Genomic DNA, 23,561 nt, shown 5'->3' on the forward strand with positions numbered 1-23,561 from the left:
ACTGTTAAACAGAGAAGCGTGATCTGTCATGCCACAGAACACATTTCCACTGCTCCAGAGTCCAGTGGCGGCGTGCTTTACCCTCTCCATCTAACACTTGGCATTGCATTTGTGATGTGAAGCTTGCATGCAGCTGCTCGGCCATGGAAACCCATTCATGCGACTTTTTATGGACCAGACATATGCCACAACACTCAGTAACCCCGCTCTGTGATGTCACATGGTCTTCTGCTTCTGATTTGCTGCTGTTCCTAGACGATTCCACTTACCAATTCCACTTACAGTTGACCGTGGAATATCTAACAGGGATGAAATTTCACAAACTCACTTATTGCAAAGGTGGCATTCTGTCGCAGTACTACTGTTGAATTCACTGAGCTCTTCAGAACAACTCATGAAGCAAATGCATCAGTCGCTGCCTCGGTAATGCAAGTGTTTACAGACAGAATGAGATGTAAAGAGCGACCGCATTATGGTGGATGATCAGATATTTCTGTTAATTTTGATCAAATAGCACGCTTGCTCAGTTACAGAGAGAAACTAGTAGACAGATAACAAGTTACATGCATGCACAGTTCAGCACAGTTAGCCAACCGTGCTGAGAATTCTGGGCAGAGAACGGTTCGTGATGCACCAAACCAAGCTGAAGTGGCAATATAACTGCAACAGGGCAACTATTCCGTTCTTAGAACCATTAGAGAAATGTTGGGAAGACGGTTATATATTCAAATGATTGGGCTAATAAGCATCCCAGTTTAAATGATTTGAAACAATATATTTGCACAAGTAGCCTATATGTTTCAAGTGTTGTCTGTGTTTCAAGACAACCATTTTGTCAGGTTAAGCAAACTAATTCAGGTGTTCTCTCATTGCGTGTCTCAAAGGAAAGAGTGGGAAGGTAACGTTTAATATTCTATTCGTTAATTAGATCGTTAGAAAGAAAGGCTTTCAAAGAAATTCAAAAAACTTGTTGACATTTACGGACCTCAGAGAACGTAGAAGGAGCGCTGCGGCAGGACTTCAGACACAGCGAAAGAGGGAGGGAGGGGGTGTGTGCGTGAGAGAGACAGAAGAGAAAGAGATAGAGATATAGAGAGAGGATGAAAGAGAGAGCAGAGAAGACAGCAGCACGAAACGGGACAGTGCACTATTGCGTACTCGTTGCTCCGCACTAACTAATTAAAATAATAGATGTTTAATTCTCAGGTGCTGATCATATTATTCAAAGCTTTTGTGCTCTTTTTAAGTGATACACGCTATAAAGTGTGTTCTCATCTAGCTTTGGAGTCTCATATAACTATGCAAGATCTTTAACCATATGCGGAAAAGACGCAACACAATATGCTAAGCGTAAGTGACCGATTTAAAAATAAAAGTTATTTTGGATACTCGACTCGAAACGGACTGGTGACTTTGAATTGAAGTCTCCCGCGTGATGAAATGGTGAAAACCTGCAACTTCAGCTCGGTAAGTTCTTGAAACACCTGGCGATATATTGCTCAGTCTGAATCCGTTACGATGTGTGCTCAGAATGCAGTGACTCTATAGGGATTCATTTCTGGACGTTAAAATCTCAGTCAACATTTATGCGTGTCAGTAGGTCAGTTAAAACGTTCATTTTTATTACGTTCATTTTTTTTAACAAAAGCTGTCATTGAAAGCTTGTTGTTTTGGAGTAAAAGCTGAATGCGTATGAATGACTTGAGATATGTCTGTTTCCTCTCTGTCCTGAACCCTACTGAAAAATACCTAGCTGTTTTGGAACATGTTTGCGTTTTTTGTTTGGTGTGAGATTGTCTACGAGCTTGCTACCAGGTAGAAACAGGTATCATGTTTCAAATCACAGGTAGCATCTTAAACTGGAATTTCCAGCAGAAAAGTGCTCTGGCAGCATATCATCTGGTAGTGTATCATGATTTATATGACAAATTAATGCAAACCTGAGATAAACAGCAGGTAGGAAACATCAGCATGAGAAACTCATAATGCACCACAAATAAGATGTTTAATGGATGCATTCCCTGCTGAAAAACACAACTGAAAGTGGTTTGATGGTTTAATATTGTGTTTGCAGGTTTAATTTTCGGGTAGTTTAAATTGTTCTTAGCACGGTTGATAGTCAAAACTTATAGCACAGAGTCAGACCATTTTTTTTTCCTAACACCCCCCCACCACATTTTTTAAATAAAGGAAGTCCACTGTGGTGTTAATTAGCCATCTTGATTATGATGATGATTATGATGATGCTCAATCCATCAGGCTGAGTTTTTGAATGTCTACATACCATCGCGCCTGGCATGGATGACCATTGTTAAAGGTCATGGGCATGATCAGCGTCAATGTGTGTTTGAGTTTTACAGTCTATCAGGATGTATAAACTCTCACAAGTGGTGTGATAATATATGAAGGGCAGAGCACTACTGGTCACTGTAACTCACGGAACGGCAACGTCGTTCAATCACTTTTTGCCTTTCTCTCGCCTGTCGCCTCCTTCCTCCTGCTTTGTCACCCTCCCTTGTCTGACTCTCATGCCAACACACAGCACAACTGCAGTATGTGAGATGGACAGATAGCTGGTGTGAAAGGGAAGCATATGTGCTGGCTCTTTGAAAGCTCAGCATGAATCGTCAGCAGATAGCTGTGTTCTCTCTGAGCAAATCCGCTGTCCAAACCTGCCCGAATGACCAGACTTGATAATGTGAGAAATAATTGCATATAGGCATTCTGAAACATGATGCTTTGTAGGCCTGATCTAGTGGGAAATACACAGAGATGTTAGTTTAATCTGGTGACTCATTTAAAGTATCTTTTTTACCTTTTTAATTACCACAATTCTGAGTCAAGATCATTTTTCTGTTACAAAGGTTTTGCATGTGGGAGGAATATATTCTTCTCTATTCTTTTGAGATTTACCATGTTTGTTTGTCTTTTAAATACATTTTCTGTTTAAATTTCAGCTTTAATTTAGAAATGTTTTTGGATAGAAACTAACTGTCTATCAAACAAACATTTTTACATGGTTATATTTTATATTAATTAGTGCTGTCAATTGATTGAAAAAATGTATAAATTAATCGCATATTTTTCTGAAATTAATTGAAAATAATCCCACCTAACATTAAAGTTTTTAAATATACTTTTATATTGCAGTAATTTCACATTCAATCTTCAAATTAATGTAGAAATAACAATAGACAGTATATTTTTAATATTTGTTAACATTACATTTTTTTATGACTGAAGGTGAGTATCACTGATACTGATGTCTCTAGGAAATAGTTTTTCCCCCTAATATTTAACGATTGACTATAGCCATTCAACATCACAGCATAATTGAGAGCTATCAATTTGAACATTTATTAGACTTAAAAAAATAACTTCTAATTTAACTGAACTTAAAGCAATCTTCACACAAGCCCATTATAATAAATGGCATATTTAGCTACCTGTGCCCTTCAGCAAGTAAGAAATTAAATATACAGAAATTGATAAAGTTATCAAACACTAAATTCTAAATGAAATATAGATGAACCCTTAAAGCTACAAAAGTTACTGATTTCCTCTTTTTTCTTTTGTTCTTTGTTTAACAGACATCACAGCAGCTGGGTTATTAGATTTTTTGGCTGCTATTATTTTAAGAGCTGCTGTTGCTGCTGAACATGACACGGATCTGACATGCATCGTATTTTCTCACAACTCTTTACCTTTTCTGACCCAAATATACAGAAATTGATAAAGTTATCAAACACTAAATTCTAAATGAAATATAGATTAACCCTTAAAGCTACAAAAGTTATTGATTTCCTCTTTTTTCTTTTGTTCTTTGTTTAACAGACATCACAGCAGCTGGGTTATTAGATTTTTTGGCTGCTATTATTTTAAGAGCTGCTGTTGCTGCTGAACATGACACGGATCTGACATGCATCGTATTTTCTCACAACTCTTTACCTTTTCTGACCCACTACAGCTCTTAAAGTCTCTATAATGAGCTGATGAGTTGAATCGGGTGTGTTAGATGAGGGAGTGCTGGGCTGCTCCAGGACAGTTTTGAAAACCACTGCATTTCAGAGACATATTCTTAAATGTGACTTATATAAAACAAATACTTTCATGCATGCACAATTTTAAGGCAGCTTTAATTGCCTTTTTGGTAACTTTATGACTTAACTGACAACATAACTACGACATTGCATGCTCATAGTTTATTTTGCGCTTTAATATAATACAGTGTGTGCAATTAAAGAACACGCGCTACAAGCACAGTATAGTGGCTGACAGGACCGGAAAACTCGTTTTTACTGACATACGGACTGACAACATCATTCAGTGAACACCTCAGTTCACTGTTGTTCTACTGAAACTCCCTCATCACCTGTACATTTTGCACACTCGTTTGACTAGCACATGGCGCTGAGGTGAAGTTGGAGTGCGCATCTGAAAAGTCTCCCATTTGATGTGATCATAAAGATGGTCTGTCTAAATAAATGCAATTCTTGTCAAGAAAAAAAAAACAGAAGCAGCAGTTGTGAATGGGGTGGCCAACCCTAGCTCCACCCCTGCGTTAATTGCATTAAATATTTTTAACACGTTAAAATAAAAAAATTAATCGCCTGCGTTAACCTGCTAATTTTGACAGCACTAATATTAATACATAATTTAGATTATGCATTAAGATGTTTTTTCTTTTGCACGCCATTGCTCTCCATATTCTAGGTGATTTTAGGTTTCACAGTCCTTGTAGTGACATTTGGTTTTCACAGTGAGGGTAAAACCTGACCCCTTCACACATATGTTCCATATAGGTATTCTCTAAGGATAGCTATATGAAATCAATGAAAGAGATCAATTATACTGAGATTAAAGGTAGAAAGTAGAGAAATATATATATTTTATGAAGCATGAGTCTGTGTCTTTCAGTGGAATGTTGCATTTGTGTAACCGTGGCAACATCTCTGGAGAATCAAAGCAATTCAGGTCTTCACTTTAGTAGATAACTAGTCATGGCAGGTAGAAGGGGATTTTATATATACCGTTTTATTTCATAATTATTATGGTTTATAGGGGTTTTGTTTCATTTCATAATTATATGGTTTTGGGGTTTTGTAGTAAGCATAATTTCTGTAGATTTGAGATAATAATATAATTTAATAAAATATTTTATAATTTGTTTTGGTGATTCATAAAAGTACATCTTAATCAAGTCTAGTATATATTTTTTTCTGAATATACACAGTTTTTCTTTTGCTATAAGATAAGATAACATGTTGAATATCTGAGTGGATGTGCATTAATGTATTAATGCGTTAAGAATAGGACTGTTATGTGATAATGTATGTAATTTTCTTTCTAATTACATGTATGTAAGCCTGTGAAATTGACTTGGCATGAAGAAGGTATTGGGATATTACCTCCAGTCCCACACTGAACCCAATTCATCCTGGATTTAGTATAGAGGGGTTTAGCTTGTCTTCACCCTGTAAATTAACAAAATACACTGTCAGCAATACAGATTCAGAGGATGGATATATGACTGAGTATGTATTTAGCTGTATTTGTGTTTAGGAGAGCATTTCAACTTATTTAGTCAGTTTAGTCAAAGATAACCAGTTTAGTCAGTGGTAGTAAATGTATGCATTTTACATGCGTATATATATATATATATAAATATATATATATATATATATATATATATATATATTTTTTTTTTTTTTTTTAATTTAAAAAAAAATTTGCTGCATTTGAGATTTGCATATTTGCTACCAAACCTCTGACTAAACTGGCTATGTGTGTATGATGAATTGTATTTGAATATATTTATATTAAATATATAGACTGTAATAGACTAGATGTGTAATATCCTAGACATATAGAGCAGGGAACAAGACGTTTATTTTATGCATCTGTATTTTCTGTATGTAGGACAAATTAAACAAAAACTAATCTGATTTCATCTTTTTTAATTTTATTTTTCATCAACAGTGTAACTCAAAGCTTTTGTGTCTTAGTCAAGTTAATTCTGGAGTCCTACATATTGAACAAAACAATTAAAAAAAATGTAATCCCACTGAGATTATCTTAATCTGGGATTTTGTGGAGAACGTACTGATGAGGCATACGCAATATTCCCTCACAATATTTGTCAGTTGAAGCTCTTTAATTTGACATATTTACACAAAACCTCTGAAAGTTTCTATTTCTAATTTGCCTTACAGCTGTAATTTTTTTTACAAAAACTTTAAAGTACTCTAATTTAGATTTTTTTCACCTTCTGCTCTTCAGAACTCACTCATATTTGTGGATATGGTTTGTTCTCTCTCTGTCAACCGTATTTTATAATTGTTTTTCCCCAGTGCGTGAGTTCATTACTCTGTAATGGATGATTACATAATATCTATAACTACCTCCAGATCATTAGCATTTACTGCCTCTCTGTTCTATTTCTGTCCAGTCATTGCAGTCAGCTTCTACCCATGAGCCAAATATGGCATACAAATATTTTTTAAAGTCTGCCTTGACAAGCTCTGCTTATTTGATGTGTTCTGCTGAAGTTTGCTACTATCGGTTTGAACATACTTGACTAAATGTATGTTCCTGATGATTCCTCAAAAGGGTTCTGAAGATACTTGAAATTCGTTTTGAGTGCACTATGAAGGGTTTCTTTGGGTTTCTTAAATTAGAAATCTTTATTGTGGACACATTAGAACTGTGTCCTTGTATAATAATAATAATAATAATAATAATAATGATAAGTTGGATGAGTGTGACCAGAGAGTGAAGTAAAAGCAGCCAACAAGTGCCCAGGTGGCACCTCATGAATTTAATTGAGAGAATGCCAAATGTACAGAGCTGGATTTCCATTGGTGTTATCAATTGTGTCATGGATTTGATGGCTTTATTATTATAAATGTGGAAAATACTACTAATAAAGTATAAGTTGGATTGTCCAGACTTTTGACTGGTAGTAAATGTATGTGATAGTGAGTTTATTTTGTATGTATGAGTTATTCACTGACTTTTAATAAGACGAGTGACTTCTATGTTTTTCTCACACTCCTCCTGTTCAGAGAGTATGTTAGTTTGGTGAGTGTTATGAAATTCTGTGAAAAGGGCAGATTGCTTTACAGCAGCAACAAATGCACATGTACAGTAGGGCTGTGCGATATTGAAGAAAAATGCGATATGCGATAACCCATTAAATAATGCGATATTCGATATGCGATACGATAATGCTTAAACTGCCACATGCTCAGATGAAACAGATTTACTCAGCTGTTACTGAGTCAGTTCTGTGAACTTCTATAACTATCTTGTGTCATATATATATATGGTTATTTGTATGTATGCATGTATGTATGTACCAAGAGTTCCTGTAAAACCACAACAAATTCCTTGTGTTTGCGCACACTTAAGTGGTGAATAAAGCTAATTCTGATTCTGATTCTGATTCTAATAAGAAAGCACCCCTACAACAACTTCTGAAAGTGAACGGTAGTGTTTTACTTGAGCATTACATAAAAATGTCATTTTAACATGAGTTTAGGAACTGAAAAATAAACAGCAAAAATAAAACACTGCTTCGTATTTACTCTTTGAATTCAATATGCACTGATTCTTATTTAAGCTACAAAAGTTATTTAGGTAAGAGCAGTGAGTGATTTTCTCTTTGTCTTTTGGTCATGGCCCTAAATATTGCAAGCTGTAGCGATATGCATATTGCGATATGCATATTGCGATATGCACATTTGCGATATTTCGATAATTTAGATATATTGCACAGCCCTAATGTACAGCCATCCACTCTTTATGACAGTGGATTCCACTCTTTTAACTGTGGGGGGCTCAAAGTCACAAAACCACATACAGTTGCTTAATTGTTATAAACAGTTTTTCAAATGTATTGGTATATGAGGGACTAAAAGATCAACTACACCAAAGAGAGTCTATGTGAATAATGTGTGCAATGCTGAGGCTGGCATGCGTGGCGACTTCTGAGGGCTTATCTCAGTCTTCTACTGGGCTTTTAACACAGTCATTCCTTTCTAAGAATTACAAACAATCTCTGCATTTTCTTGCAGACAAGCATGTTCACTTACATACATAATGGCATGTGCATAGTGTTAAGCATCATGGATTGTCCCACTTTACTGTTCACTTACATAATTATATAACACTCCTGCTGTAGCAAGGTTTTATTCAATCCTAGTCCTCCTTCAACACATCTGATGTAACTTCAAGATGCTTTGTGAAAGCGGGATATCTTTGAATATGTATCTGCGCGTATGTGTGTTATAGACAAAGTTTGGCATTAAAGAAAAAAATCATTACCCTTTAAAAGTTTCTGTCCATCACTCCCTTGCAGGGTAGAAATAATAGGACATCTTGGTGGAGTAACAGCTAAAAGGTTTTTTCTCACTGAGGTCCAGATTGTTATATACAGAAAGAGTTAGTCTTAAGGAGAAAATCCAACAACGCTGTATCTTCACCAATCTGAGTTGTTCATGTTTGAAACAAGTCTTGACCTTCATAAATGGCTTAATTTAAACTCAAGTCAAGTTCAGCTGAATTCATTTAAAAAAAAAAAAACAGGTGATCTTGTTATCTTATTCAGCAGGTTCAGGTTTAGTGCCGGCCAAGCTCTCAGCAGAGATGATTGAATGCTGTTCTTCTGAACTATTAAAAATTCATCACTTGCCAGGTTCCACCATGTCACTGCAATCTTTGTGTTCTGTGGAGCCTGATGTGATGGAGGAACTCAATTTAGTAAATCTTAAAATGAATACCCATTTTACATACAATAGACCAGCCACAATATTCCAACCATATCCGTGTTCAAACAGACTATACTGGTAATATATAGCTGATTGGACACTAGGCGGTGCTAGCATTTAAAACTATAGAATTTTTTTAATTAATTTTTTTAGTCAGCTTTACCAGCTGATTGGTATACACCAGAATTTTAATATTGGTGCATCCAGGGTGCAAACTACGGGGGAGTTAGGGGGAGCTCGGCTCCCCTTAATAAGACATGGGCTCCCCTGAAAACGTGATTTATGAAATTTTGGGGGGTCTCAAAAAATATTGATAATGTGTTATTTTGACGTGCAATTTCAGTTCCCCTTCAGGAACTCGAGCTGCGTTGAGTTGCTTTGGGAACCCCCTTGCGTGACCGCGTTCTGAAGCACGTGTCAAATCCGTCCAATGGAGCAGCGAGACGTCACGAGCAGGGTGACGTAAGCACCAGAAAGCATAAAGGCACATCCGGCCGGGCGCCACCCAGCTTCTGCTCTTCAGTAGCGCTCTGTGTGTGTGTCTGTCTATTTACTGTTGTCTGTCCGCACAAGCACTCATATATATAAAACAATGAGAAAGTCTATGGCGAGCGAACGGCATTACAAACGCTGTGTTTCTCCCTGCCCACGATATCTGGCGGCAGGGGATACACACGATGTGTGTGTCGTTTGTTTAGGAGCAGAGCATGCGCGGTCAGCTTTCCAGCAGCTGATTGTCATCACTGGAGCTCTCGCTGCGCACGCTCCGCTCTCGCCTGGCTGCGTTTGATGAGAGACGTATGTAACCATGGTTCCCCGAGGGAACGAGACGCTGCGTCTCTTTGCCATACTCCCTGCATCCCTGCAGGCGCTACTTCATCGAAGCTGGTTTGCGCCCGGCCGGATGTGCCTTTATGCTTTCTGGTGCTTACGTCACCCTGCTCGTGACGTCTCGCTGCTCCATTGGACGGATTTGACACGTGCTTCAGAACGCGGTCACGCAAGGGGGTTCCCAAAGCGACTCGACGCAGCGTCTCGTTCCCTCGGGGAATCATGGTTACATACGTAACCTAGAGACGTTTTGTGTAATGTGATCATCATGGATTATTATGTGTAAAATTGCAAAAATATCATTCATTCATGCATGACGGCGATTAAAACCTAATTCACTTCAATTAAGATAACTACACTGTAAAATCTAATTAGTTGGGCTTACTTAAAAAAAGCATGCAAACCGATTGCCTTGAAAAAACTAAGTAAAGTGAAATAGGAATAGTATGTTGTACTGACAAATGCTTAGTTAGTATAGTTTACTTACACGAGAGTTCTAGTAACTAAAAAGGAACTGTAGGGGATACTTGATCATTTCATTTAGGTTTACTCATGACTTAGTATAGCTACTCACTGACTCCCAGAGTGCATTGCGGCAGAATAAATTATGCAGTTGCTTTGTTTTACAGTTGTTGATTTAATTTGCCAATTTAATTTGCTGTCTTGTGTCAGTAGCAGTACAACAAAAAGAGCAAATAAAATGGTTATTGTTACAATTAATGAAAATAAATGAAATTTAATTGTTACCATTGTTGTGGTTCACATGCTGAATGTCTGTGTGTGACTTTAGCATATTACCACACACTATTTAAGGATTATATAAACCCAATTAAAAGCATCTCGAGATATTTATGAAAAATTAAACTGGAAAGTGTTCATTAATAAACTCACACACATAACAATGCACTAATGCTTTAATAAGAAGATAGATCACTTTCTAAAAGCAACCTATTTATTACTTTTCTTCTCTTGAAATCAAATAACTCTGACTTCATGATGCATTGCTGCATTAACAAGAAGAAAATTATAATAACATAAATGAAGTTCCAAGTGCCCAACCAAAGGGAACGCTAATCACTATAACGGCTAAAAAAACACATTTTAGGAAAATCAACAGCAATTGAATATGAAGTCAGCTTATGTGATGTTCTCTCAAATATTTCAGTTGTATTGAAAATTCAACATTCAAGATGACTTTGGGAAACGAGTGAATGCACCTAGCACCTAGTGAAAGATAACTGCAGACATGGAGGAAATGGGTGAAAAGTCTATTAAACGGATTGTTCACCCAAAAATTTAAATGTGATGTTTATCTGCTTACCCCCAGGGCATCCAAGATGTAGGTGACTTTGTTTCTTCAGTAGAACACATATGATGATTTTTAACTTTAACCGTTGCAGTCTATCAGTCGTAAAATGCATGGCAATGGTAACAAAATCTATGAAAAAATAGATTTAAAAAAAGTTAAAAAAACATGCACAGCCCAATCCAAATTAAACCCTGTGGCTCGTGACGACACACTGATGTCCTAAGACACGAAAACGATCGGTTTGATCTGCAGTGTAATTCAGTCAGAGGTTTACATGATTAGTGAAGGTTTAAGAAGGCAACAGATGAAAATCACATGAATGCTGTGAGGCTTAGGCTCTTATGTGGCTTAGCTGGTTTAACTTAGATGCCAAACTACATTTTAAAACATTGCAGCACTAAAATCTTTGCGTTTTCGCTTTTCCCCCCATCCCCATGTCTGTGGATCTTCATTCCTTGTTGGATTCTATGGAGTCGTAGAGAGAGAGTCGACAAGCATCTCCTGTTCAGCACAGCAAGGTTCCAGATTTAAGGTGACTGAGGACATTTCCATGAGCAGATCAAAGCAGAGTACATACCTTGTATCTGACACATTCATTCTAACTATAAAAGAAAATGTCTTTCTTTATTTGCATATTTTTGATGAACACAATTCAGACTCTGTACTGAGCATGATCATTCCATTTGTAAAATCTGATTTGCTTTTCCTGTAGATAATTGCAAGGTTGTTCTTCTGCAAGGTCCTATCACTCATAGGACAACCATTCAATCGCAGCCACTTAATGAGCAAAGTTACAGAGCTAAATCAGCCTTAGTTTACATTGATATGGATTGTTCCCAGATACATTGATCAGCACAAATGAGCAAGTTTGTTTAGACTCTTCTGTTTATTGACATTCATAGACTCTGCATGTCACTCTGACGATATTTGACCTGTGATCATAAAGCGCTTGAATCTATAATTCAAATGCAGCGCACGTTGCCCGGAGTCTGTGGTGCTTGGACCGAATCCCAGGTTTCAAACTCAAGCCACACACTTCACCCAGTCTTCAATATTTAATTCAGAAACACAAACAGCCATCCTGCCTCAACAAAACACCTTCACGCTTATCATTCTTGCCCTCCGTTAATGGCTGGGTTCATAAAGGTCTGATGAATTGCATCTACAGGACATTCACACCAAGATTGAAAAGGTCCAAGGGGCAGGAAAATATGTTTGCAGGGCTGAGCACTTATTTGATTGGAAAGACCACAGGGATGTGATTATACTGCCATAAGTCAAAATGCTGTTTTCTTAAGAAAGAGTTCTATATCAGTTCAATCGGTTGTTATCTACCAGATGCTTTTCAACTCAGTGTGACCTACGGTGCAGTAATTACAGCACAAGTCCTCTGGAGCAATTTAGGGTTCACAGCCTGCATTATCAGACATAAAACCTCCGCTCTATGTAAAAGAGAAGAGAAACTGATCAGATAACTCATTATATTCATGCATTTATTGGCTCTTCTCTAAAGCTCTATTTGAATAAAATTGTGTGACCATATTTTACCCTGGATGTTGGAAACTCAGTATTATTGCATAGAGCTCTACAAATTAAGATCACCAATATTGAACTGGTCCTTGGAGCTTGCTAGAATCGTAATCCTTCAGTGAAGACAACTAGAACTGAAAAATCAATTCGACTGGCTCCATACACAAACGCAGAGATGCACTGAGCTGTTTGACAGTGTAGTCTCTGTGCTTGTGTCAATTACAATACCAGACCACAACTTGATTGCTGCTGTCTGTTTTTGATTTGTGTTTTTCCCCATATTCATTACCTTACAGGGATCAACAATAATGCTTTTTTCTGCTGGTGGTTCAGATTTGCACTTGCCCTGCCAATATTTTCAGTTATCAGTTTTTAAATGGTTTAAATTATATTATTGATAAAAAAATGACTTTCTCTTTAGCAACAATTTGTGTCAGAAAAAAAAAAATGGTAGTTCAGATTTGCACTTACCTTGCCAATGTTTTCAATTATCATTTTTAAATCAAAAAAGTACTTTTTTTTAGCAGCAATTTGTGTGTCCCAGAAAATGAATATATAATTTTATATAATAAAGAATCCATCTTTTTGTTTTGTATTTAACCTTTGAAGAGAGAGAGAGAAAAAGAAGATTATGTCATCATTTACCCTTACATTAACACAAAATAAGATATTTCAACAAAAAAAAGTAATAGAAAACCTTGCTTGTTTGTTTGTTTATTTTTATTTATCTGTACAATGTACAAAGTCAATGTTATGAATATAATGTAAATGATGATAAAACTTTCAGTTTTTGATGAAATATCCCTTTACTTTTTTTTAAATCAGTCTCAAAATATTACAAACAATTTTCTACAAATAATTCAATTCTAGTTGTAGTGACACTGGAGCAATATAGTAACCAAAATTCTCTTACTGTGTCCTGGTCCACCTTATTGCCCTTAATTGTAACTTTGAGTCTAATAGTAACTCACAGGAAGCGGTTTAATTCAAGTCTCCATTTCTACACTGGTAGGCTTTTACACACATCAACACCCTGAATAATACCACTTGTCCACTCTTCACTGTTCAAAACTTCACAAAGTTCAGAGCACAAAAAACAAGGGCAAGAGTGGGAGGAGATGATGTTGAAAGGCAGAAATGGAGGAGGTCAAACGGTATCAAAGAGACATGTGAAGCCTGCCGGCATACTTCGCACCAAGTTTTTTTTTTCAGTATTTTTTTGGTGCAAATGTGACACTTATCAGACTTGACAGGAGAGGAGAAAGGTCAGAGAATCTCTGAGTTGGGCTCTTTGTAGATTTATATTAAATTTTTTTACCTACTTGTTGGACACAGACATTTACATTTCAAATGTACAATTATGTCCTAGGCAAAAGCTTTCATACAAAAGCAACTACTATTAAAATAGTTTCTTTCACACACACACACACACACACACACACACAAAGAAGAAGTGGAAGAAAGGAAGAAAAGACATGTGTCCTTGCAGAAGTGTGAAGATCTGACCCGAATATAACTTGTAAGAAATGAAAAAGTATAGCACAGAAATACCTACTGACGAGTCTAGTCACCTTGGGGATACAGGACAAAGTCACCTTGGGCAACATTTACCAATGTGTCACATTCAGACCACACATTTGCTTTTGCATTAAATGAATATAGACACCCTTCAACATCTGTGTAACAAAACTTTGAATGATTGGAATGTTTACATACAACAGTACAATACTATATATACACTACATAGTAAGAATTATTTTTCAAAGTTGGAAAAACAAAGATTATAAAGCAAAGATTATTGGTGTACATTTTACAAGAAAATACTCTTTTTACTTTTCACATTTAATTCAATGAGTTACCTACTGTTTGTTTGTAATTATTTTATTTGTGAAATTTACTAGCAATTTTTGAGTGTTTGTGTGTGTGTGTGTGTGTGTGTGTGTGTGTGTGTGTGTACACTTTGGGGTCAGAAATGAATTATATTTAAAATAATGATATTCTTTTGAACCTGCTATTCACACTGAAGACTATAGCCATGGCTGCTGAAAATTCAGCTTTGCCATCAGAGGAATAAATTACATAAAAAAAAATTCAAATAGAAAAGTTATTTAAAATTTTAATTTTTTTTTATTTTTTATTAAGCCTTGGTGAGCATAAGAGACTTCTTTCAGAAACATAAAAAAAATTCCAACTCTTTGCCTCCAAAGACTCTCAAGTGTTTTTTATAATGTTTTGTCAGTTTATAGGTAATATAATCATGAAGGTTCAGTTCAGACCCCTGTGAAGCTCAATTTTGCTGAGATGTTACTCTTTATGCAGCCTTTGCACTACTTCCCAACTCAACTCACATCATTAAACTGACAATTACAGTCCCTCTGCCCTCAAGCCACAGTTGTGCCCACAACAGCGTGATATTCAAAAAGAACACACTCTTTTTGAAGTTTAGAAAGTGTCTGAATGTATTAACTCAATAAGGTACATCCCAAAATCCCATCAGATCACACATGCCTCTACAGAGGGAACAGAAACACCAAACTACCAAATCCAAACGCTTTAGCGTGACTTTGAATGTACTTTCCTTCCAGTACATCACAACCTCCTACGGTAGTAGTTCTGTTATCACATGCCCAAAAAGGTGCTTCTTATTAGAAAATGTGTGAAATTGTGGTACTTACCTGGTGAATCATCCACAGTGGTGGAAGAGGCACAATGGTTTTTGTTAACTCTGGACAAGTGTTCCTCCTACACATCTGAGCTGAGCTAAGAAGACAGAAACCATTATAATGTATGCATTATAGAGTCGCATTGCCTCCACTAAAACATGTCCCATATAAATGCATTTTGAGGAGATTTCAAGACCTCAGTTCTGCTCACATATTCAATTCAAGTTTATTTGTACAGTGCTTTTCACGATACAAATCATTGCAAAGCAACTTTACAGCAAATTAAGTTTCTATAATATTTAGTGGTAGCTTATCAGTGGTGACTCAGTTAATGTACATATGGCAGAAATGTACGGAAAAATCAATTAAAGATGTAATCAAACAGACGATGAACACTATCAACAGCAATTATTATATGATGCAATCAAACTTATAGCAAAATGTGGTAGTTCTGTATGTTGTTTCAGGGTTGGCATCATCTGAGGTCCTCTGAGGGGTTGGCATCCTCTCTTCTCAGGTGTTCTGGATCCAGCCTGAAGCTTGTGTAAATCCTAGTTACATGGCAAAAACAGAGAAATACAGAGAAAGACATAATTAGCGTAGCTGCTGTTCCAACCAAGCAAAATTGATTTGTTTAACTCAAACTAAAGAATAATAATGTACATTTGATCAGATATAACTGCAGTACAAGATTATGAGATGCATTATTTGAATGCTTGGCCAAAGAGATGTATCTTTAATCTAGATTTAAACAGAGAGAGTTTGTCTGAACCTCGAAATTATCAGGAAGGCTATTCCAGAGTTTGGGAGCCAAATGCGAAAAAGCTCTACCTCCTTTAGTGGACTTTCCTATCCTAGTGGGAAATATGATTTTCGAAAGACAAGTTGCTATCTAATATAACACCCAGATTTTTGACTGTAGAGAAAGTAACAGTACACCCCTCTAGTTGCAAATTGTAATCCAAGAGATTCTGCGTACTTTTGGTCCAATAAGTAATATCTCTGTCTTATCCGAATTTAATAGGAGAAAATTATTGGTCATCCAATCTTTTACATTTTTAACACACTCTGTTAGCTTAGATAATTTAGAAGTTTCATCTGGTCTTGTTGAGATATATAGTTGAGTATCATCAGCATAACAGTGGAAACTAATCCTGTATTTTCTAATAATATTACCAAGGGGCAACATGTATATCGAAAATAGCAGAGGACCTAGGACAGATCCTTGTGGCACTCCATATTTTACTGGTGATAATTGAGATGACTCCCCATTTAAAATGAACAAAATGGTAGCGATTGGACAGGTAGGATCTAAACCATCTTAAAACATATCAAAGCTGATACAGAGGTCATGGGTCTTTTTAAGTCATTCAAATTTGAGTTAGATTTGTTATAAAGGATCAGATAATGATACTAAAAATTTTGTTTTATAGATTTATTTCCAACTTTTTGTCACATTTTGTTAAACCTTTTTCAGCAGATTGGTGGATGGATTGGCACTTTTTCAAGAGATGATCTGTTGTTTGAGTCATGTTGGCTTGCTATCTGCAGCTGTAATTGAAAAGGTTGGAAAAGAGCTTTCACTCCTACACCTTCTAAACAAAAAGTTGTTAGAAGCGATATGTCACATTGACTAAATGGTCCCCGGTCCATCCGTCTGTCACAACAAAAAAAATTATTGGAAGACTTAGATTTAACTTATTACGGATGGAGTTAGGAAGCAAGTCTGTAAAACAGACTTATACTCCAACCAGACTCAGATATCAGTGAGGATATGAAAACTTTGTGTGAGAGATTGTTATCCATCAGTAGAGCTTGAGTTCAGGTTAGAGTTATTTGTTACACGAATTACTGACACAGAATTACAAGGATATGCCACTCAAACACTCCACTGACCCACATCTCAAAAACACACAAGACTGACATCATTCAATAACATCCAGATCTGCTCTGTTAGCATGGCTGCAGTCTGTTTCATTTTATAACCACTGGCAGATTGAGTATAAAAAAATAAATAAAAATAAACCCTCATCCCTGACCACTGACAGAACAAACAATTCTCTTACTCCATTAAGTAGCACTATAACTGTATTTGTTCTGTGCTTTTTATTAGCATCATATGGGCAGATTTTAATATGTAACTTTTTACTTGACTTGTCATTGTATGTGCTTGCAATGCAGAAGTATCAGCTCTGCTTTTTGGCTGAACTGTCTCTTTAATAGTAAAAATAAAGACATTTTTACTATTAAAGAGACAGTTCAGCCAAAATTGAAAATATTATCAGAATTCACTTACCTTCATGCTGTACAAAAGATGACATTCTTCTGCAGAACAAAAAAGGACAATATTCTGAACAATGGTTCAACTGTTATACGGTGACAGTTGAAACAACATTGGACCCCACTGACATTTTTTTTCAAGAACGAAGATCCGAATACATATAGAAAGTGGAAAAAGTGCAAAGTTTAGTGTTGTAAAACAGTGGGTTGAAGTTGAACCCAAAAATGTTTTTCTGCACTTTGCACTTTCGCACATTAGGTTTTTTTTGTGGCCTTTGTATAATAAATTGATGTGAGCTTTAGGCCTATGTGTGCAGATCTTCGTTCTATTTTGACTTGTTTTTGAATCTATCCACCTGAAGGCGTGTTTACCTTTTTATTCTGTTTGGCGCTACGCTGTTTCCTCTTTTTGTTTGTGCAGTCAAGTCAAACGCACAAAAATCCAACTGGAAAATCAAATACAAAATACAAAAACATTTTAAAATGTTATGTGCATTTGAGTGTGTGTGAGGATTCGGACAGTACTGGCGATTAATAAGTGGCAAGACATTTTATGTTGTCTGAGCATTTGTTAAATTAACCTAACAGTCTCAAAGTCTCCTTCCTTCCTGATATATTGACCTGGGTTTTTAATTTAGTTATTTTGACTTTCACCAATTACACAGAACCAAACAAAAGTAGAGAAAACGTTGGGCCAACATTTGGAGCATGGTAATACCCTCGGGTTGGCCTCATTAGCGTGCAGCCCGTTGGATCTGCTGGTGTGGAGATAATCCGCTGTTGTTTCCCGCCATCTCACATGAAGTATATGCTAATGATGACACTGTTTTACAGAGATACAAGCCACAACAACAGCACTACGTTCTGTTCTTTAGTTTGTAGATTTTAAATACCCTTTTACATCGGAAACTCGCATTTAGATGTCTTTGCCCAGTTCTCACTTGTTGGCTGCATTTCATATTGTTTTACACTATAGTATAGAGTATTGCTTTAAAAGCTTGGGATCCGTAAGATTTTTATTTATTTTTTTGATACTTTTATTTAGCAAGTATGCATTAAATTGATTAGAAAATATTTCTATTTAAAATAAATGCTGTTCTTTTGAACTTTCTATTCATCAAAGAACCTGGAAAATGTTTTACAATTTTCACGAAAATACTTTTCAAAACCAATATTAATAAATGTTTCTTTAGCACCAAATCAGCATATTAGAATATTTTCTGAAGGATCATTAAAAAATATATACAGTATATATAAAGAAAATTTTATATTTTTCGATTTTAAATTAACAATCGTTTATAATATTACTGTTTTAATGTATTATTTGTTAAATAAATGCATCCTTGGTGAGCATAAGATACCTCTATCAGTAACATTTAAAAAAAAAATCTTACAGATCCCAACCTTAAACCAAGATATATATATAGCAGGGCTTGATTGTTTTTAATATAAGAAGTTCTATTTATGTTTTTGGGAAGTCGTGGCCTAATGGTTAGAGAGTCGGACTCGTAACCCGAAGGTTGTGGGTTCGAGTCTTGTACCGGCAGGGGTTGTTGGTGGGGGGAGTGAATGTACAGTGTTTTCTTCCACCTTCAATACCACGACTGAGGTGCCCTTGAGCAAGGCACCGAACCCCCAACTGTTCCCCGGGCGCTGCAGCAAAACTGGCTGTCCACTGCTCCGGGTGTGTGTGTGTTCACTGCTGTGTGTGTGCACTTAGGATGGGATAAATGCAGAGCACTAATTCCGAGTATGGGTCACCATGTGTAATGAATAAATAAAAAAAGTAAATTCACATCTGTACAGTAGAACACAGGAGAAGAAACACTCTTCAGCAATAAAAAAACAATGAAGCACAATTGTTAGTTTATCTAAAGTCATTTTTGCTTGTTAGTATGGTTGAACTGGATCATCAAAGGTCAGCAGCAAAGTCATTGGTTAATAAAATGGGATTAGATACATTTGTGTTATTTAAAATATTTAATTGTTGCAAGTTTGCGTCATATTCTGAGTTTTCATTTCACTGTTTGAATTCATTTTGATGAATACTAAATCTGTTTTTTGTGAGTGGGATGAATTAATGCACATTCACATTTAGTCTAGAACTACAGTAACATCATGTTCACACAGCGCACACAACTCCTCTGCGCTTCCGATTTCTCCCAATATCGGAGACTTGTCAGTCAATAAATGGGAAAACAAAGTAGCTGGCGTTACTTTTTTGAAAAAGTAACTACGATTTTTTATTGTAAATTTAAAAAGTAATGCGTTACTTGAAAAAAGTAATCTGATTACGTAACTATGCAATGCGTTACCCCCCACACTGCTGTTTATTGATCTTAGTCACACGCATATTATACAGAGGAACTTCTCTGTGGCATTCAGCGTTATGCCACAAATTGTGTCATTTGAGCTTAACTTGTGCTGAACCCGGAATAGCCATTTTATGCATATTTTTGTGCTATTTATTGGGTTAACCTGCAGTGTCGTTGTTGAGATGCTATGTGTTCATCCTGGCTTCTAGGTACCCCAGCACCATTTACCAGAAAAGGTGTTGGGTCCTGTTGGGATGTATGACCTTTATGATTTCAATTACGGAAATGGCATGTTTTATGCATGAAGGGCAGTGGACATGTTTTCTTAGCAGAATTTCAATTTCAAATCTGAATGCTTGGCACTAAAAAGCATCACATAGAATATCATTTTCACCACAATTATTCCATTTCACTTAGTTTGACATGTATGGAGGCATGGCATGATATGATTTGCAAAAGGCTTTTCTATAAATATTCAGATATGTATATCCCTACGCGCGTGTATCTAACTATAAAGAAAAGGAAATGTGAGTGTGCTCTGCAGGCACACTGGGAACTGCTAATGTTTAAGTGAAGATGTTGGCAGGTGATGTGACTGATGTGTGTGACCTGACGGCAGGAAAGTGAGCTCCACGGTTTGGCATCTTTTTCCCACCAGGCCAGAACCAGAATGCTTGCAGGTGTCATGGCACATTGTTAGTCAGACACAGGAGCTCTGGAAGCTCCATGGTGACAGGTTTCCCCTCGAGGCACAGTACTCTAGATACTCATCAATCACAGCTTGAGTCTGAAAAGCAGAGCCAAGGGTAAAGTAATATGTTAATGGAGGCAAAACTTACTATATAAATGTACAAGTTTTTAATGAAGACATCAGAAAAATAACGAATTCCATTTGCGAGCAAGTATCTTGATTTGTGCATGCACAATGGGTGTTATTTTATGGGGGTTGGTTTGTGCAAGAATAAAAATTTGAATATTACATTTTAATATTTTCAAGCACTTCAGGCTTTCTCATGTAATCCTGCAAAATAGTGTGTAAGAAGATTAAGAAAGTAAAAAAACTGTTCCCAGCTGCTAGCTAACTAATTCACTTATTCAAATACATAACTAAATAAAAACTACAGTAAATAGTACAGTGATCTTCTGATTCACAATGTTCAACACTGTTTTATAGTTCTAATCTATATATTTCTAATTCTAATGGTTCTTTCTGCTTTCCCAGTTTGGTCTTTTTCTCATTTTAAATGTATAATTTTTATGTGTATTACTATTTTTTACATATTACTGTATGTATTGATTTTACATATATCATTTTTGCAGTTTTATACAATTATACAGTCAGTTTAATTATACATTAATTTTTTTTTTTTTTCCAAAATGATAATATTTTCTCTGAAGTTCTCATTCTTCATTTTCTTTCTTTTTCACTCTTCCAGATCTTCACTTGGATTAAGTCCTGTCATCTGGACTAACACCTTCACGAGGACAATACTCAAAACGAGAGCTTGTACAGCTTGTGGTGTTCTGGGAAACTGCAATATCACCTTTCTATAAACCATTTGCAGCCATCGGTGGATCTACATGGAATGGAGGAATATTCGGTCCCATTAGTCTGAAACAGCAACGCTTTTGCAGACCAATAGGAGAATAAATTAAAAAGATTTCCAGCAGTTCAAAAGAGCCAAAATGAAAGCATCTTCAGTTCTCATGGTAGAATAAGTGACCATAAAGAAAACAATGAGCAGTGATTTAAGGGCTAAAGGAATATATTTATAACTCAAAGTCAAGCGCAAAGGTTAAAACCATTTCCTTGTCTGTTCTGTGGCATTTAACTTTCTGTGCACGTCAACATACTGCACAAAAAACATTAGAAACAGTCACAGTATCTTCAGCCATGAATTACTGCTCACATTTATCAGCCATGACCTTCACAAAGGCAAAGCATCACCAATATCAGCAACTACCAAACTAAATTACTTTTTCACCACAAGATGTTTTCATGGATTAATTGATCCTTTATGCTAAGAATCATGCATAGATGATATGAAGCCCTGGTGAACCATGCAACATGGATCTGGTGAACAGCTCAGATGAGTTCTTCCTCATCAATGCCACAGTCAGTCCCACAACCCTGGAGTCCTGGGATGACGCTTCACTCCTCAGCCTTCAGATCTCCATCTCCGCCATGTTAGCCATCGTCACTTTGGCCACCGCTCTGTCCAACGCTTTCGTGATCGCCACCATTTTCCTCACACGCAAGCTTCACACCCCCGCCAACTTCCTGATTGGCTCTCTCGCAGCGACAGACCTCCTGGTGTCCATTTTAGTCATGCCGATCAGCATTGTGTACACAGTCAGTAAGACTTGGACTCTAGGTCAGATTGTGTGTGATATCTGGCTATCATCTGACATAACGTTCTGCACGGCTTCCATTCTGCACCTGTGCGTGATCGCGCTCGACCGATACTGGGCCATTACCGATGCCTTGGAATACTCGAAGCACCGAACCATGCGGCGAGCGGCACTGATGATCGGCGTAGTGTGGGTGATCTCGGTCTCCATCTCCTTGCCTCCTCTCTTCTGGCGGCAGGCTAAGGCCCACGAGGAGCTCACAGAGTGTATGGTCAACACTGACCAGATCTTCTACACGCTCTATTCCACATTTGGCGCGTTTTATGTTCCCACGGTTCTTTTGATGATTCTCTACGGGCGTATCTATGTGGCGGCTCGCTCCAGGATCTTCAAAACGCCAGCGACAAGTGGAAAACGGTTCACCGCTGCTCAGCTCATCCAGAACTCAGCGGGCTCTTCGCTCTGCTCGCTGAACTCCACCTCTAATCAGGAGGGACATCCTCATCCTGGAGGAGGTGGGGGAGGAGGGTCTCCTCTTTTCACAAACAGTGTGAAAGTGAAGCTGGCCGATAGCGTGCTGGAAAGAAAGCGTCTTTGTGCCGCTCGCGAGAAGAAGGCCACCAAAACTCTTGGGATTATCCTGGGTGCGTTTATAGTGTGCTGGCTCCCGTTCTTCGTGTTCACGCTGGTGATGGGGGTCTGTAAAGACTGCTGGTTTCATCCTGTGCTCTTTGATGTGTTCACCTGGCTGGGGTACCTCAACTCGCTCATCAATCCAGTCATTTACACTGCCTTCAATGATGACTTCAAACAAGCCTTCCACAAACTCATCAAGTTTAAAAGATGCTACTGATGTTACACGTCTCTTGTGTGTTTTGACATGTTCATGACTTAACTAGCGGATGTCTGCGGAAAATATCAAAATCCTGTGAACATTCATCGTTCTTATGCTTGGAGGACCCAACGTACCCTGCCGTTTGTTTTTCAGCGAGCTCCTAAACGCGCACATAGTGTCTGGTCGATGTATATTACTGTTCTCATGAGACAGCTTGTAAAATATTGTGTCATATTGTTGATGCTTCCTCGTAGTTTATGAATGCATGCAAAGATTATGAATCCTTCACTAGAGAGCGATGTTTTACTGTCTTTGTAATCAATAGCTGTCTATAAACTGCCTTATTTACCAGAAATGGACTGATATTAATATGAAAGACACTATATTTGAAAAGAACACAAATAAATAATGGTTGCTGCTCTCATAGGAACACATACATGGCTCGCCTGAGGACAGTGCAGAAGTTCATGGATATTAGTATAGTAATATACTAAATAAAAATGTTCATTATATAAGATTAAACAAAGCTTTATGTTTTGTGGTTTTGCATTTTTGTGTGAAAGAGGTTTGTTATCAGTTTACTCTTTTATTTTGATGTCAGAGTTTGAGGAGTTTTATGATCATGAGGCTGAAAAACAAGCTTGCAGCAGAGCATGATGCAGCAGAAGAAAAGTGATC

At 37.0% G+C, this 23,561-nt stretch overlaps 1 protein-coding gene across 1 annotated transcript; it reads left to right on the plus strand.

The window, feature by feature from the left end:
- The first annotated feature begins 1,227 nt into the window (after positions 1-1,227).
- LOC107583484 (5-hydroxytryptamine receptor 1D-like) lies at positions 1,228-23,354 on the plus strand. The gene is made up of 2 exons (XM_016269698.1): positions 1,228-1,467; positions 21,133-23,354. The coding sequence occupies exon 2, from the start codon at positions 21,765-21,767 to the stop codon at positions 22,899-22,901; it is 1,137 nt and encodes a 378-aa protein (XP_016125184.1). The 5' UTR covers positions 1,228-1,467; positions 21,133-21,764; the 3' UTR covers positions 22,902-23,354.
- Positions 23,355-23,561: the final 207 nt, after the last annotated feature.

The sequence above is a fragment of the Sinocyclocheilus grahami genome, unplaced genomic scaffold (genome assembly GCF_001515645.1).
Source record: "Sinocyclocheilus grahami isolate Dianchi unplaced genomic scaffold, SAMN03320097.WGS_v1.1 scaffold4.1, whole genome shotgun sequence".
Lineage (NCBI taxonomy): Eukaryota > Metazoa > Chordata > Actinopteri > Cypriniformes > Cyprinidae > Sinocyclocheilus > Sinocyclocheilus grahami.